The 17,645-nt window shown below is 42.1% G+C and overlaps 2 protein-coding genes across 3 annotated transcripts in view; one reads left to right on the plus strand and one right to left on the minus strand.

Annotated features, from left to right (window-relative positions):
* nlgn3a (neuroligin 3a) overlaps window positions 1–3,142 on the plus strand; it is a 114,334-nt gene extending 111,192 nt beyond the window's left edge. For both annotated transcript variants that reach the window (XM_038700247.1, XM_038700246.1), the window contains one exon: window positions 1,128–3,142. In XM_038700247.1, coding sequence (XP_038556175.1) covers window positions 1,128–1,986 — 859 coding nt within the window. In that variant the 3' untranslated portion in view covers window positions 1,987–3,142. The remainder of the gene's footprint in view (window positions 1–1,127) is intronic.
* A 10,180-nt stretch (window positions 3,143–13,322) lies between these two features.
* si:dkey-27i16.2 (regulator of cell cycle RGCC-like) lies at window positions 13,323–17,283 on the minus strand. Its single transcript, XM_038699575.1, has 5 exons — window positions 17,127–17,283; window positions 16,035–16,199; window positions 15,292–15,372; window positions 14,573–14,635; window positions 13,323–13,995 (listed from the first exon to the last, which is right to left on the minus strand). Exons 1-5 carry the CDS (start codon window positions 17,146–17,148, stop codon window positions 13,988–13,990), a joined length of 339 nt encoding a protein of 112 aa, XP_038555503.1. The 5' UTR covers window positions 17,149–17,283; the 3' UTR covers window positions 13,323–13,987.
* Window positions 17,284–17,645: the final 362 nt, after the last annotated feature.

The following is a 17,645-nucleotide window of genomic DNA, read 5'->3' on the forward strand; positions in this document are numbered from 1 at the left end:
TTGTCTTTTCAAGGCTGTAGCACTATCTTCTTCAGGTTCTTCCACAGAAAGTCATTTCATCGGTACCACAAGCAACAGAATGGGCTGCAGAACTCCCCATTCCTGACATTGTAAGACAACAAGGCAACAAGGAGTTGTGATTGTGGGAGATTGCTATATGTTAATTCATTCAATAAATCAATAGCTTCACTGTAATTGAAATGGTTGGCCATCCGGTGTTGAGGCAACGTGTTGGAAACTAAAAAGTGGAACAGTGAACTCTGTAGAGCAAAAGAGGTACTGCATCCAGAAAATCTCTCTTTCTCTCTTTTTCTCTCTCAGTCTCACACATCCCTTTTGTCTCTCCCTTTCAGTCTCACACACACAAACATCCTTATATCCAAGCACACACACACACACACAGCTCTGCAGTTTCCTCTTAGTGGCTTGATTAATATGGTCCACTTTACATCAGTACACTGGATGCCAATGCACACTGTGCTGCCTTCCCCGAGCAATTAGCGGAGGGGCTCCACCAGCGTTGGATTATCAACAACAAGATGCCTCCTGACGCGAGCCCTAAAGCCTGCTGACTTATTCATATGTGTTTACTTTAAAAGCCTCTGCCCTGGTTTTTGTGGGTGGGCTGCATCAGAACTGAATTAAGAACAACATCTGGGGAGAGAGGAGACCGGGGATGAGACACACAGGCAGGCACATTATGCTCAAAGAGAGGTGGCTGAAAGAGGAGAGGGACAGGGTCATGCTCCATGGAGATCTTGTGGTACAAATAAAAATGTAAGTGGACGGGGAAAATAATTGGTTGGAGAAATCTGTGTCAGATGATGCAGCTACAGAAAGCGTAATACATACCACACTTTATACACCTGGATCAATTTTCAACTGCAGTCTGTTGGTAGTTGTGGGTTTGTGCTTTCGCCAAGCAAGATCAATAAACTTTCCAGTAGTGGCTGAACCTCTTTCACGCCAAAAAATAAGCTGTGACTGATACTGTTATGTTTTCCTTTTCCTTCCTTTTATTTTCATGTGATTCTATCCCCACATGAACGTGAGAGGATTAATAATTAAAGGTACTGTCAGAATCTCATTCGACACTCTTGTCACGTCTGTCTCTTCTCTGTCTGTAGGGATCCCAACAAACCGGTTCCCCAAGACACCAAGTTCATCCACACCAAGGCCAACCGCTTTGAAGAGGTGGCCTGGTCTAAGTACAACCCCCAGGATCAACTGTACCTGCATATTGGCCTGAAGCCACGTGTGCGCGACCACTACCGCGCCACCAAAGTGGCCTTCTGGAAACACCTAGTGCCCCATCTGTACAACCTCCACGACATGTTCCACTACACCTCCACCACCACCAAAGTGCCCCCGCCAGAGACCACCCAGAACACCTTGTCCACCAAGAGGCCCAACGGGAAAACGTCCTGGCCGTTCAACACCAAGCGGCCTCCCATGTCCCCGGCCTACAACAGTGAGGATAAAGACTCATGGAGCGATGACGAGGAGACAGGGCCGCTGGTGGTGGAGAACCCACGGGATTACTCCACAGAACTCAGCGTGACCATCGCTGTGGGAGCCTCGCTGTTGTTCCTCAATGTGCTGGCTTTTGCAGCCCTCTACTACCGCAAGGACAAGCGGCGGCAGGACTCCGGCCACGGGCAGCCCAGCCCGCAGCGGCAGACCACCTCCAACGACATTGGCCACCACGCGCCAGAGGAGGAGATTATGTCGCTGCAGATGAACCAGACGCACCATGAGTGCGAGGCGGGGAACAGCAACGAGGGGGCACTGCGCTTGGCCTCGCTGCCCGACTACACACTCACTCTACGACGCTCCCCAGACGACATTCCCCTCATGACCCCCAACACCATCACCATGATACCCAATTCCCTGGTAGGTATGCCCAACCTGCACCCCTACAACACCTTCACGACCGGCTTCAACTCCACCGGCCTGCCGCACTCCCACTCAACCACCCGCGTATAGCTTTAAGGAGGCCAGGGGTAGCCGGCGCAGGCGGGGAGGAAGAGGCGGCACTGGTGGTGGAGGAGGGAGGAGCGGGAGAATGAACGAACGGAGGAGAGGATTGTGTTTTATAAATATCACAGGGAGGGGGAGGGCTGCTAGGGGGAGGGGCGGGGAAGGGCATGAGTCGGATTAAAACGTGAAGAGATTTAACTAGACTTTTACTACGTGGAGAGTTGCTGAGAGCTCTCTATGGATGTCAAGTTGTGCAGAGCTGCCAAAATCAAACTGCTTCCCTTCTCCTGATCGGGGGAGGGAGCCTTTCTGCAGTTTTTTTCTAAAATAATCATTTTAAAAGCCTTTTTAAGCAGACTGAGGAGATATCAACACTTTTTTTCTTGAATTCATAACAAAAACAAAGAGAAGTGCTTTTTATTTCCCATCCCTTGCTCCTACGGGAGACACATCTCGAACAATGGCCTCTACGTCAATATTCACGAAATGTTTTTAATTGCTTCTTTGTTTTGTTTTACGTTTCAATGCCTTACAAAGCTTATTCTTTTTTGTCATTATTTCTATTCCCTGAGACTATTCCAAGTGGAGTGTGTTACAAGTCGATGAGACTCAAAGATGAGAGACTGAATTCAGGATGGGAACCTAGAGGATATGCAGATCTAGAGATTTTAAACCCATTTTGGGCAAGTCATTTTTTCTTTCTGTTGCATACCAATATAACAACCACACAAATGGTGTTATCTTTTTTTATCTCGTATAGAAATAATATGTCTGGAACAGCTCTTGCCAGGTGATGAGAGGGCAGAGATAAATACTATGTTACTGTGATTGTTTTGTTAAGAAAAAAGTGCATCTTTTACAGCCAATTTATCTGTTAAGCTATCTGATATTATCTCCACAAAGTGTGCACGTACACATGCTGCTTAGAGCACCTGTGTGTTTGTGTGCATGTGAAAATGATTTCTCGTTCCTTGCGTGCAAGCGCGGTGAAGAGGCTGAGACAAAGGAAGAGACACATTGTGGGAACTTGCAAAAGCAAGAGTGATGAGTGAGTGAGTCTGTATGTATGTCAGTGAGAGTGTGTGAGAGAGTCTGTGCGTGCGTGTGTGTGTGTGTGTGTGTGTGTGTGTGTGTCCGTGCACCTGTTTCTTTTGTTTGTAGGTTGTACAATGTGTTTTTTTTGGGTGGGGTGGGGAGGGGGGCTGAGTACTTTCTCATGTTGTTGATTTTGGTTCACCACCAGTAGTGTTTCTGCTGCGTCTCTGGGTGTCTGTCTTTGCGAAATAGCGCTTTTGTTATTTTCAAAGTTATATATGTCTAATTTTGCTTAAAGATTACAAAATAAATCTATTATTTTACGTGTAAGAGAAAAATATAGCTAAAGATTCAACTGAACTAACTGACATGATTCCATTGACTTTGTAAGAGTTCCTCTTCAAAAGCAGACAGCGGCCTGTTTGCACTGAATAAACCTACGTCAGTGCACACTTGTATTTCTTTGAATATATATATAAATATGGGCATACATACATATATGTATAGGGCTTCTATGGAGATATCCCTTCCACTTACAAAACAATTAAAACACTGTTCAGACTACAAAGCCCCAACACAGATCATTTCTATGTATTGTTGTTGTCATTTGAAACATCCCAAGTCAAGACCGCTCAAGGTGTCTTTGTAAGAGCTCTATATGTATATTTATGTATAAAATATTTAATATTTATTTATGTATACCAGATGCATACATGCTGATTGTGCCATGTGCCAAATTAAAACTGTAAAAAATGAAGAATATAAAGTTTCACAAAACTTTCTTTTCTCTCTTGATCAAAGTTCTTTTCCTCCCTTGTATGACTTTTTATTATTTCCATTTTTGAATGAGTTAAAAAAGAACTATTCTTGCAGCAAGTGCAAGTCTCCCCCCCCAGGACTTCCTCTCTACCTCCCTCTTCCTCTCTCCTCCCCTCCTCCTCCGTCTCTCCTTTTCTCTCGCTGAAACCTTTGAGAAAAACAGGCTAACAGCTTGGGGCCTATCCGCGTGCATAACTCCAGATTTTACTGTAATTCATGCAAAGTAGTGCTGCAGCAGTGGGAGATTGTGAAAAGATTGCCTTGATGTACTCACATTGCATCTTATTATATGTTATTCTTGGGGAGGGAAACCGGAGTTATTGATTCTGCGAGTAAAACTGACAATTTTCATTAAGTATCTTGGCGTAGTACAAGCAATTCTTAGGTTCTTCATGCACATGGACCTCAACATTTTTATGAAGTATTCCATTACAACTTCCCCTGGTATTTAATGATTGGAGACGCAGCAGAGCAAGAAGCACAGTCTGGTCAGCTCATCACCATCCTGCCAGTAGCAGAAAAAGAGAAGGGGTTATTTGAGGGAAATTGCTTAGAGACTGATCTATATGAGTCATCTTGTTTTTGCTCATCCTGCCTTATATGGGGCTCACCTCCTAATCAGCCAACTGAGCCACAGCCACTAAGAAATAAACAAGCAGTGAGTTTCTACCCGGAGCTGTCTCATACATACAGAAACATTTAATAATGTCTCTGTGCTTGGGCTTATGTTAGAGTAGGAGTAGACAATACAAATAGTCCAACATGTTTCGGTAGCAGTAATATCAGCGGCACCTTGTTTTCTGGCATAAAATGAACAAACATTATAGCATTGATGGCATTTTGATGAGCAGATTTATTTTTTTTTTTTATCAAATGACTATGAACCTTTCTTTTTGGAATATGTCTATATGTAAAGATTTGATTCACCCAAATTACTTAAAACAGATTTGTCTGACCTACAGTGGCACCCAACCATGCAGAAAGTGTTCATTTGTTATTTGTCAAGGTTTTGAGAGATGTGTATCTTTCTGCAGCCACAACAATACAATGGAATGGTATTTCATCTGTGGTGCTCACAGCATTGAAATAAGACATTTTTTAATTAAAAAAAAATTTGACATCTATTACCAGAAAATGTCCTTGTTGTTCTGGATATTCCACAGAACATATTTCAGTTCAACTACTTTAGATACTATTTCTTTAGAAGAAAGTAGTTCCAATAAAAACTGCAAGGTCTGTGGATATATGGTTATTCAGAGTAACAGGGACATCCATTCCTGTTGAATTCCTTGCTATAATCAATCAACTACTTGTGCATGACCCAGAGATAGTTGTCACCCCGCTCAGCTTCACAGAGCATTTTAGCATCGTTGAGCTCATTGTTTCAACTTTACTTCCTTTTCTTTAGTTCTTTTAACCGTTCTCACAGCGTCGTTCCAGGCGCAGCAGGAAGTTTTCAGGTAGAAAAAAGCTCTAATCCACTGACTGTACACAACCAGCCCAACACCAAATGGCAGAGAGACAAAATTAGTAGCTAGCTGATAAAAACTGTGAAGCAACTAAGGGCCAGCTATTTCAATCAGACATTGGTGGAGAGCAAAAAAATAGAGGTAACATGAGAGTGAAAATTTGACTTGTAAATAAGCAACTTTTAATAATAAAAATAATTTTTTTAAGCTGTGAGCACCAAAAATAACATTTCCTCCACCGTTATTTTCATTATTGAATCTTTTTTTTATTATATGCACAATCCGTCTGCTGATGAGGTTCATGAGATGTGGTTGAAAGCTCCTCAAAATTTTGCAGTGCACCTAGTGCACCTGGAAGATTTTTTTTTGTTGATTTTTTTGTTGGTTTTTATTTGGGTGAACCGACCCTTTAAGTCAGGATATGACTTGAAGTCCCCTCGTCTGATCTGTCCACAGTGGTGGGAGGTCAGTTTCCACTGGCTCCGACACAAACACACATACAGTGGTCAGGGCTAAAATTGAGTGGTGGAGCTGAGAGTGAACTATCAAAGGGAAGAAATGTCAAGGGAGGGCAACTTGTTTTTTGCCATGTAATTTTCCAATATGTCATTAAAGCAGAGCAGATGTCACTGAGTATTGGCAGGGGCAGACCTGGTGGTCTCGGGGACGCGGTTTGGGATACATGGCCCTGTGAAGAGCCACATAATTAAGTGCCAGACCAAAGAGGAAGACCATGCAAAGTGCAGTGGTGAGGTGCAGTGAGAGAAAACGGGGGCAAACTCCTTCAGCAATCAGTCACCTGAGGGCTCGATGAAATTAGTCCAAACCTCCTATGACAAGAATCACCAGCGGTAGAAAAAATGGGACAGTTATGAGCGGGACACTTTCCACAGTCGAGATTTGTTTGCAGTTCAGTGAGTGTGTTTCGAAAGTGACATCATTCAAGGATTGGCTGGAATACCCCGATGGGGTTTGTGACTGCCTCGACAGCACTGAAGACAAACCCAGCCTAGGAAATGGATGTGCCAAATTACACAGTGCCACCCGCTGGGAGAGAGCTGCAGGTGTGTGTGTGTGTGTGTGTGTGTGTGTGGGCAGCTGCTTGAGCGTGGGTGTCCGTGTGTGCAGGTATTGAGAATTTTATTTCTACCACAGTGAACATGTTGTTACCTATATTTCCTCTCACCCTCTCCCTCACCCTCATCTCTCTCTCCTTCTGCTTTCATGCTGTTTTTTTAGCCTCCCTCACCCAAAATGCAATCTGAGCAGCTCTACCTCTGTCTCAAGCAGAAATGACTCACCCATTTTCTCTTTATTCTACTTTGTAAATGCAATAATCTGGACTACTCGCTCATTTCCAATCATTTAAGGTCTAATTTTCTTGAGTTACTATGTTTCCCAGCTGACTAAGAAGCCAATTAACATCACTTATTGGGGAAGCAGAGTAGAAACAGTCCCTGAACCAAAACTCTTGTAGTTTAAATTTAAATAGCCTGTTTTTCTCCAAAGGGAAATCATTCTGCATTTCTGTCAAAACGTCTATAATCTATTATTTCCATGTGAAAAGCGCAATTTTCTTTTATACCCGCATAGCATAGACAAATCACTGGCATATTTTTCAGGTTTTCCTAACAAGGAGCATCATGCACTGGAGCTTTTATGGCGGCATCAAACGCAGATACTGTAACACATTTTTCACTAGAACCTAGGACTGAAATCAACAAAACCAATGGTCTTTGAGCCCAAATACATCATGCTAAATCTCTGTTATCTCAGTATCATTGTACAGATTACTAAAGATGCCCTGTTACTATGTTTATGTCCATAGAATGTATTTATAATCGCGCAAACTGGAGTGATCAAAATAAAATATATATTCTTTCTGTATCTTATTGTGGTTCTCATGAATATAGAACATGACATCCATTTTCAGTGGGCGTGAGACCAAGAAGTTTGGTGCTGATAATAGTGTTTTTGTATATTTTTCATCCTACAAAATGATTATAGAAAGAGCATTGCAATCCAAGAGAGCATCTCTGTAAGTGCTGTATTTGAGTCCTCTGTTCCTCCCAAATAAAACACCCCAAAAAATCTGAAGCTTCTGCATTAAAGGATAAGACTTGCATATTTGATCTTTTTTATTATTATCAACAAATCCCACAAACAGACCAAAACAAAAAATGAATTTATCATGCTAACAAGCAGTGACTGTGAAGCCACAGCCAGATGTTGCATATGCCTCTGTACCACTGAAGTCACTTACATCCAAAACTATTAAAAACACAGAGAAAGGAGCCAAACGGGCACATGGAGTGATACTCTTTAATTACAATGAACACAGACAGTGTAGCTCCTTCCTCATAGCTCATCAAACTAGCAAAGCAAGGAGCCACATCCCCCACCATGCTCGTCGACGTCTGCCCAACATGGAGCGATTGTCCAGAGAAAATGCTGCTGCAGAGAGTTTCGCCCAGTGGTTGGGCTGTTTTATGTGTTTTTAATGGTTTTTGGATGACGCTGGAGTTGTGTGGCACAGAGGTATGAGCTACAAGCTGTGGCTACACAGACAGCACTTGTTAGCACGATAAATTCATTGCTGGTTTTGGTCTTTTAATGGGATTTGTTGGTAAAAAAAAAAAAAAAAACAAGATAAAATAACACAAACATGATCCTTTAAATGGAGCGTTGGGGGAAGCGCACTGTAGCAGCATTACAAGAATGGAACAAGCTCAAGTGTAATGTACTATTCAACAGTAAAAGGGGCTGGTTTGGTTTTTACAGAGGTCCAGTAAAGAGCAGCAGCAGCCTATAGTTCATCTCTTACAAGCAGTCCCACCTGCCCCCGGCCTAAAGCTGCCTGTCGACTACATAATGATCTGCCCTCTGTAAGATGGATGGCCTAGAGATACCACTGAGGCTGCTGAGACTAAAGCCTGTGCTCTCAGTGTGTGTGCAGGGGAAGTAACAACAGCAGGCAACAAGCACATTTTAAGCCTCTACACAGTATCTATCCTGTTCCCTGTCCAGAAAATCCCTGTTACCAAGTGATGCTGCTTGACGGCTAATTTTTCCTACTAGTTGTTCTGACGGCGGGATGGGAGAATGGCGAGACTCTTCCAGGATGTTTCTTTTCTTCTCTAACTGCTCTCATTATTCTCAGCATTATCTTGCAGATTCAGGACTATTTTGAAAAGTCGTCCCTCCCCAGCTAAGCCCAGCCCGCCCCGGCCTGGCACTATCTCTCAGTTGCATCAGCTGGAGTTCACCATCAGATGGCAGTCCACTAATGCCTTTCTCAGTTGTGGCTTACTGGTGGCACGGGAAGGTTGCGTCAGTGGTCCTTTGGTGTCTGAACTTGTCAGCCTGTGCTGCTCCAGTGCAGACTACAGAGGACTCCCAGAGGACTTCCCAAAAAGTATCTTATCAGTTAAATCACATTACAATGACTTTCAGTGGCACCGATTTGATCTTAAGTGCTAATCCAGGCTACCAGGCTTTTCACAGATCTTTCAGATCAAATACACTGTGAGTTTGACTTCAAAGTTAAGCCTATTTTTGCCCCGAGAGGCAGAGACATTCATTTTTCAGTGATGCCTAAATGTTAGTCCTGTGCAGTGAATTCTCCAATCTTTCTGACATATCGAATAGATGTTTGCATGGTAATGTTCTACCCAAATAGACCCAGATATTGTTAATACTTAATCATAAAGTTTAATAAATGTCTGACCTCATAAAACTTTTACAAAATTCTTTTTAAAGATATACTTGTTTTGCTGATGGGAATCTAATTTGAATTCCACCATATCTCAAAATACAGGTCCATTTGCCTCCAGTGTTTACACATAACTGGATACAAATGCTTTTTCATATGCCCTGCTTTAGAATAGATTTAAAGTTCCTGTTCCAGATATTATCAATTGTGGCATAAAGATGTCAGCTAATCAATTGGAAGGAAGTATCATGTCAGCCAGATGTTTCACATATAGATAGAAGCAGCAAGGCAGTCTGAGTACCACAGGCAACTCTCAAGTCAACTCTCGGATCTCAAGAATTTCACACATTTCTTTCTATTGCCTCGACTAAAGCGACTAACAAACTGGAAACACACTTTCACAGCTGTAGAGATGCACTGAGACCTCCTTGTGTGACTGACAGCTTACTAGCTTGGTACATTACAATAAAGAACACAGTTTTTCCTGCCCACCAGGAAGCCCATGGCATTTGCCAAGACTGTGTTCACTGTCACTTCCATTCACACGTCCACATCTTCTCAAAGCTTGTTTTTAATCCCTTTTCTCACCAGTGTTCAATATATAACTAGCGCCTTGGAATTTATTCGAAATACATAGACTCCAAGAATCCAAGAATGGAAAAACTACAGTTGAGATCTTTGATAAGTTTTGTGTTGGTTGATTGAGTTTCAGTAATGAATTCCAGTAAATTGCCTTTTGTGAGTTGAAAGAGGAAGGGTGAAGTGGCGTCAAGAAAGCCCCAGTCAGCAGTGATGTAACCGTAATGGCTCATCTGATGTCCAGGGAATGCTGGATGAGACACATTCTTTTGGAATGAATGCCTCTGAATGTAATAACACTGGTTTCCTGTTCCATACAGTGAGCTAAAGTGGGAGTCAGAGAGCAAAACAGGAAATGACACGCTATGGGTAGAGACTTGGAAATGTACGTGATAGCAACCACATAATTCCAAATAAGACATTAAATGTTTCCACTGCACTAATGACTGTAAAATGATGAAATAATGATTTTTTCCCCTCCTGAATGTGTTGATTACTGCATTGTAGATCTGTTTAACTAACAGTTATTAATGTTTTTTGATGCTGTTAAAGTTTTGTTTACATCAGAGTTTTTGTAAACACTGCAGCAAGACAGTCTTTTAGGCACAGCGGTGTTTTTAGCTAAATGCTAACATCTGTGTCCTAACTTGCTCACAAAGACAATACATACAAGCTGATGTTTAGCAGGTAGAACGTTTACCACGTTTATCATCTTAGCTTTGCACATTCACATGCTAACATTTCCTAATTAGCACTACAGATAATGTACAGCTATGGCTGATGGGAATGTCATTATTTTTTGCAAGGATTTGGTCAAAAACAAAGTACTTGACATTTTGACCTGAGGATGGCGCTGTATGGAAAGTGAGGTGATCCACAAGGTCATCATAATTCTAAAATGTGGAGAATACAAATGCCTGTTGCAAATTTCATTACAATCCACCCACCAGTTGTGGAGACATTTCACTCTAAACCACAAAATGTCAACGTCATGGTGGCGCAAGAGGAGAAGTCGGAAGATCACCAAATTATTAGGATACATACTCTGGGAACTACATATGGCAAGCAAATTAAAATAAGGCTGTTGTAGTCAGTTGTAATAGCTGCTGCAGATCAGATCAGTGGTTACTGTCCTGTTATGTCCCAATATCAAAATGACTGAAAAATGTTTTTACTGTATTTATGGCTTACATGAATATTTCACACAGCTTTGAAGGGGTGTCACATGTGAGATATTATTTCACAGCACACTGCCACCTACTTTTATGGTTCAAGCTCCTCGTTTTTTTCTTGCCTTTTGTGAGTTCTGCAAGAATAACAAAGCAGTGATGTGAGTCCTTGATCCGGGATCTTGGATTGGCCTCAGTTATGTAAGACCCCGTCAGAATCTGACAATTCAATTGTGTGTGTGTGTGTGTGTGTGTGTGTGTTTTGGGCGGTTGAGCCAGCTAATTCCTTGGGAGAGCGTTGTTAGCCTGGACCATTTGGGGAGCTCTCGGGGGAGAGGCGTCACTCCAGTCTCTCATCAGGCAGATGACAGAAGACTGCGTGCTCTGCATGCTTCACTCATCTTGGCCATGATAGCCTGACTGCACAGACCATATCTCTGCTTCATTTACTCATTGTCTGATAATAACAAGTGTCTCCTTTCTACTATACTCAATTACATCTTCATTAACTTGCTAACTAGCTTAAAACAATCCAGCATTGTGTGTAGAGATTTTAAGTCTATGTGACATTTATTACCGAGATGCCTGAGTCTGTAGGTGAGGGCTGAAAGGGGTACAATATGATATTTATTATGTCTTCATCTCTCAAGACCATCCACTGTCTGATTATAGAGTCAATTCATTTTAATTTATCAGCTAATGAACTCAGTCCATTCATCATTTACTCTGTCTGTTATCTAAACAAGGCGACTGGCTGACATATTGGCCTCCTACTTTGGTGCCCTGCCAATCAAATACCAGTCTCAGAGTAATTAGCTAAACAATGGGGAGGTGTTCCCATAAGACAAACAGATATATTGCATCAGAGCCCATTGAAGAGCAATCTAATAAGAATCACACAGCATAATTAGCTGCCAGTGACTATTCGTGTACAATGAAATGACAATGTGGATTAGAGCAGCAATGTCAAGTACCAGACGGAATACAGAGCCACAGATCTGAGACATATTGTTACAAAACCATCACGGGACACACAAAGGGACAATTCCAATCAAATGCCTTACAGTTTTATCTGTTCTACACCGTCACATTTCCTGCATTGTTGCAATTCCTTGCCTTCGGTCTGTGAAAACAGGATGTGTCCTTCATCTGTGAGGGAAGTTCCATCATGTCAAAGCTAACTTTGTTACTATCCTGAACAGCTGTAGCCTCAATCAGTCATTCTCATTTTTCTCTGGAACAGACAAAGCAGGAGGAGCAGGTTACTCTAAACCACTCTTGTGTATTTCTCTGTTGTTTCAAGACTTTCATTTACTTTTTTGGTCTCTTTCTGCTCCCATCATTCCTCTTTGCTTTACATTAATGTCAAATTTTAAGCTCATTTGCTCTCACTAATATACCCTTCTCCCCCTCTCTCCCCAGATCCACGCCAACTCTTGTCCCGGTCAGCAGGGTTAAATAGTTGGCCAGAGTTCAGAGCAGAGCGCTCTGAACAAAGTGTCCTTTAATGAGACACAAACAAACAGGGAAGAGTCTCTTAAACGTCCAGCCTTCCTTCCTTTAGCCACTGCCACTGACATGATGTCATAAAGCCGCACCCCCCAAGCAGTCTATCTTTAATTTATCACCAGGGCCAGTGGTATAGATGACGGGCCGTGTAAACCAGCTGTCTGGGGATTTTTAAGGAGAAAACGATGGCAATTCAATAAACTGCTGTTCCCTGACATCTCTGTTTCCAAGAGGGCAAAACTTTTCCTTGGCTTTCATCACCCTGAAACCAGAGTCTTATGTGTAATTACACTAAGCTCTGAAGCTGAACATTTCAGAGATTGTTGACTGTTGGTTGTAGTTCCTCATTCAGTCTCATCCTCAACTCAAATCTGGCAGTTCACACTTTCCAACCACAGCATTCACCTTGGCCTTGTATGTTTCTCTAAGCTATGTTGCTTTGACAACAGAAAGCTAGGAAACTGTTAAGATAATATTTTACGGGTGACTCAAATCTAAGAAGAACAGTTTCCTTCCTTCAGTTCAAAGCTTGCATTTGTGGTAATAAGTTACAGCAGAGTCGAAACCCCCGCAGAAGAGTTACTGCACAAAGTCTAAATGAGCATTGTTTCTCACAGCACAACTGACGCACTTCCTTTTTAAGCTGTCTTCACATGGTGTCTGAGCTAAATTTGTGGGTTTCCTGATTTGGTGGCAGAAGTGAAACTCAGAGCGCAGTCAGAACAGACATAGAGAAAGCATAGGTACAAATTAAGAAGAATGGGTGATGGGCTCCTGAGGCATGTGGTGTGACAGTAGCAACTATGGTAGCAACAGTCAATTTAGGGAATAGTAAAGGTGTAGACACAATGAATATAATTTGTTGTCAGTACTGTCAGGAGTATTTTTTAGAAAAGTGAAAGGCTTTCCACATTGTGTGTGTGTGTGTGTGTGTGTGTGTGTGTGTGTGTGTAGAGCAAGTGTGGCCAGCAGTTGCTCTGCACTGACTCTGGAACAAGATTAAATTTTCTTTTATATATCAACAAAACAAAAATGAAATGAAATCTATTCTGAAATTCAACCAAAATGTAGCTTTATTTATACTTGCATTCATCTGTACAACACGTTATATATATATATATATATATATATATATATATATACACACACACACACACACACACACACACACACACACACACTGGAAACATCAGCACATAAATGACAATTGATATTACACAGCAGATCTAAATCCCTGGGACTTGAAATGTGTTTAAACTAAAGTGCTATCTGTAATGTTGAGCTAAAAAGATGATCAACCTCCTTTAAAAGAAATATGGCACTGAGGATTTAGGGCCCTTTACTAGCATAGTACTTTTGGGAGTTTAAAATGTGGTATAAACATGCTTTCAACAAGCGTTTTCTTGCTCTTCCCGGACAGATGGAGGCTTTGTCTAGTTTCGGGAACATGTCACACGTCTTGGATCTGATGCTGCGGGGGACGTCGTCTTGCCGGGAGGACGCGGCATCGCCAGGGGTCTGTGGGTGTTCTTACATTTTGAAATGGAGTGCCCTTTTAATTTCTGATGTTAGCCTTTTCCCCTGGAGCAGCCAGGGGAGCATTTGCTCCCTCAGATCTGCTCAGGTGTAGATCCGCCTGTCTGCCAGGCAGTAGCCAGCCATGTCGCCCCCGGCCTGTTTCTCCCCCCATTTACCTGGCAGAATTCTCTCTCTGTTCACATTTCTGCAAAAAAAAGGGGGCGGGGGAGTGAAGTGAAAACTACAAAAACTCAGAAGCAAGAATAAGAGAGCACGCATACAGGAGTATTAACACACTGACTAATGAGCAAGCTTTGTGAAGATAGAGGGGGAGTTACGATTCATACAACATTAATTCTCTCTGCGTCAAGACCACTGATAGCAGCAGATGTATGTTTTGTTCTTTGTGGTTTGTGTGCATGCACAGGGGTCATACATGTGTTCACAGGCCTCTGAAACACCACTGCTTTAGTGCTGATAGCAGGATCATGATGCTCATGTAGTCAAGTATGCTATTATCACTAAAGGTCGTGTAGATAGTCCACCTGAGTCCCCCGCTAGCATTTACACACAAGAGGTACTCAGAGATAAATGGGTTGTGGTGAGGTGGGGTGTAGAAAGAAAGTGGCTACTACTATGCACTCTGTTTTTTAATGTGTGACAAAACATGCCCTCTGTCAGCGTCTTGGCTACCTTCACACACTGTAGCCTGCAGACTTGTGGGCTTCAGTGCAAAAGGAGTAAAGTAAAGATTTGGGGGTGTAATTCTCTTAAATACGCACCTGCAAGTTCCTGGTCCAACATGTTGATAAAACTCTCAAGTTCACTTGTGTCTCCCAGCTTGGCTGCAGGAAGAGTACAGAAAGAAAAGGAATTTGAGAAACTATAGGGGGGGGAAAAAAACAGCAATGGAACATTTTTGTGGAGAAATGCAGCTCAGTTCAATGGTATTTCCTTTGGATCAAAAAGCTAAAAAAAAAAAAAAAGAAGAATCTAAGTCCCAGAATCGCATATGAACCAAACTGTTCAACAACTGGCAAAAACATTTTCAGCTTCTTTTCTTCAAACTGAGATAAAGCTGATCTTAAGCGCTGTAAAACCTTGACAGCTTGATGGATCCAACCAGGATCTCGGTTGTGAAAGGTATTCACACAGTGAATGACACCTCCTGGTCACCTTCTTGTTTTCATTCACCGAGATTTAATGGTAGTCAAAATGCAACAGCTCTCATTTACACACACCTGAGCCAGTCTCACCACTGCATAACAGTACAAATAATCCCTGCAGGAGACTTTGGGAGAGGGAGGGGGTGGTGCTGCTGGTGGTGGTGGTGGTATGATACAGTAACAGCGGCAGGGCCTTTGTTGTGTAAAAACAAAAGAGCATTCAGTCTAATGTAGAGGGGGTTTTGTGTGGCTGTGATAGTGATCAGAGCAAACGTGATAGTGATCACTGTAAAGAACGAGGACTATGCACGTGGGCTGATGGGAGTCTCTAGTACCTTTCTGTGCCAGCGTTATGCCTGCTGTGTGAAGCTCCTCCTCGCTGGTGTTCAAACTGTTTCCCAAAGAAGCTTCGCTGCCTGGGGGGAGAGGGAGGCGAGGAGGGAGTGAGATAATAAACAGAAGATGAGCACTGAGGCCGGCCCGTGCAAATGATCAACAACAACAGTGACAACAGTTTTTACACAATGCAGGAGTTGCACATAATGATAACAACATGCAGTAAAATAAAGGCAAGCACATGTTCACTGTTAGCGACTCCCGAGTGTCAGCTTATGAAAGCAGTTTGCCTGTTGAAGCGTTAGGGGGCCGAAATACTTTCAATAATGATGACACATGGGAGCAGAAAAACACACTTTCTTCTTTTATCTCATAACCGTCGACTAACGCACAATGGCAGCAGCAGCAAAAAAAAGAACAGACAATTACAGAAGATGGTTTATCCATAATTGCAGTTCATTCCAGTACACAGCTATTGTCATGAGCAAAACAGCCACTTTAATAGAAGTGTACAGGGATGTGTCCTCTTGTACCACTAATTTCATGCAAATTAAAAGTGTCAAGCTGCAGTTGTTTGGGCTGATAAAGGGGCTCACCCGGTACCCACGGGGACTCCATTCAATCTCACTCAGCAGCAAACGATGCACTAAATAACGTCTTTCCTTTCCCCACACTTTATTACAAATTAGCAAACATTATCCTGATCACAGTAACATTGTTTTAGGGCGATTACGTCACTCACTATAATCTGAGTCCTCGACTCCACTGTCATCCCCCAGCCCTGTGCGACTTTTAGCCTCCTGCAGGACGTGCTGGTACGCATGGGGTTTGCTTTGAGACGGGGCTTTCAGCTCCTCCACCACATCCTGGAACTCCTGCAGCAACTCGCCCAGCTCAAGTTCCAAGTCTGCGGAAAATGTGACAGCAGTTGGAGAAAAACCACATTACTCCACTGAAAGAAAATGTTAACAGTGTCTCAAGTTTTGTATTTTAAAGCCTTGATTAAATCCAGATTTATTTAGAATATTTTAAATAAAACAAACATGTCAAAGATCTTGCATATTTCCTAAAAAATAAATATCTTCAGGGTTGAAATTAGATAAAAAGCTAAAAGCCAAAACCTGCGGTTGACGTGTATTGTCAGTGGATTGTATCTGATAACTTGGTGTGTGAAAATAAACCTAACACCCCATGAGGAATATAAAACATCTAACAGCCTGTAAAACACCTGCTCTGCAAACTGTGATAAACAAATATTACAGTTGAAGTCTAAGTTCTACGCTTTTGGCTGCAATAAGACAACACTTTTGGCCATTTCTTGTATAAATGCACAGTCATAAAGTAACAGATGCAGTAAGGGATGAACACACCTCACTTAACTTGCTATAAAATGGTGGGTAAAGTTATTTTATTAGGATAGAACTAATATGACAGATCTTTAACAGTCCCCTATGGAAAATAGGAGGCAATAAGAGTAGCACATGTAAGCACATACACATTCAAAAACTTAAATGTTTGGTAAACAATAAAATTATACAGCCTTCAGATGTGCCATGTAAAATATCAACAAATATGAGAATATGAGGTAGAAAGAGGTGTGAAAGTAAATCATAGCGGGCTACATGATCTACACAACTGCTCACTTTCTCAGTGCAACTTTAATTTGTATCAATATAAAAAGGAGTAGGCAAGTCTGCAATTTTTAGAGGTTAAAACAAAGGTTACAGCCTCTCTGACAGCATTATACTGGCGTTAGCTGTTTTGTTATGGGCCTATAATCACCGTCCCTGAATCATCATTTCAAACTAATGGCTCAAGTAGTCGTTGGACTCACCTGCGGTAACGTATGAGGACATGCTGGAGCAGTAAAATAAAACACCACGGGCTGCTGTGTGTCTGGGTTCAGAGCGGGTTTAGGTTGACGAACAGGACTGCAGTTTTATTATAAAGCCCCTCCACATCCGCTCAGTTAGCGGTCCAGCCAACCACGTCGCAGAGAAACCTCAGAAGTCTACTGTAACTGGAAAAAAGTAGGCGGAAAGTTGAAAGCAAACCAGTAAGCAAATGAGACAGACAGAAATAAACTGTTACGCAACTCAGGTCGAGGCATACAGTCTTTCCAAAGCATTCAAATTAAGAAAGAAATGTTATGTGGACTTTAAAAGTCGTCTTATTCCTGCCACAATGAGCTTGGTACAATAGAGGACCTTAACGAGTCTAGAGAATATAATAATAAACTGTGATGCTGATCAGTCCACGAAGGGGCTTTGTAAGGGCCTTGTCACACCGTGCAGTCAGGTCGCATCATCCTAAAATTAATAAACTTTTCCGGGATATTTTTTTATAGCTACAT

This window comes from Micropterus salmoides, unplaced genomic scaffold (genome assembly GCF_014851395.1).
Source record: "Micropterus salmoides isolate LMB-PRFRI ecotype aquatic unplaced genomic scaffold, ASM1485139v1 Ms_hic_scaffold_5, whole genome shotgun sequence".
Lineage (NCBI taxonomy): Eukaryota > Metazoa > Chordata > Actinopteri > Centrarchiformes > Centrarchidae > Micropterus > Micropterus salmoides.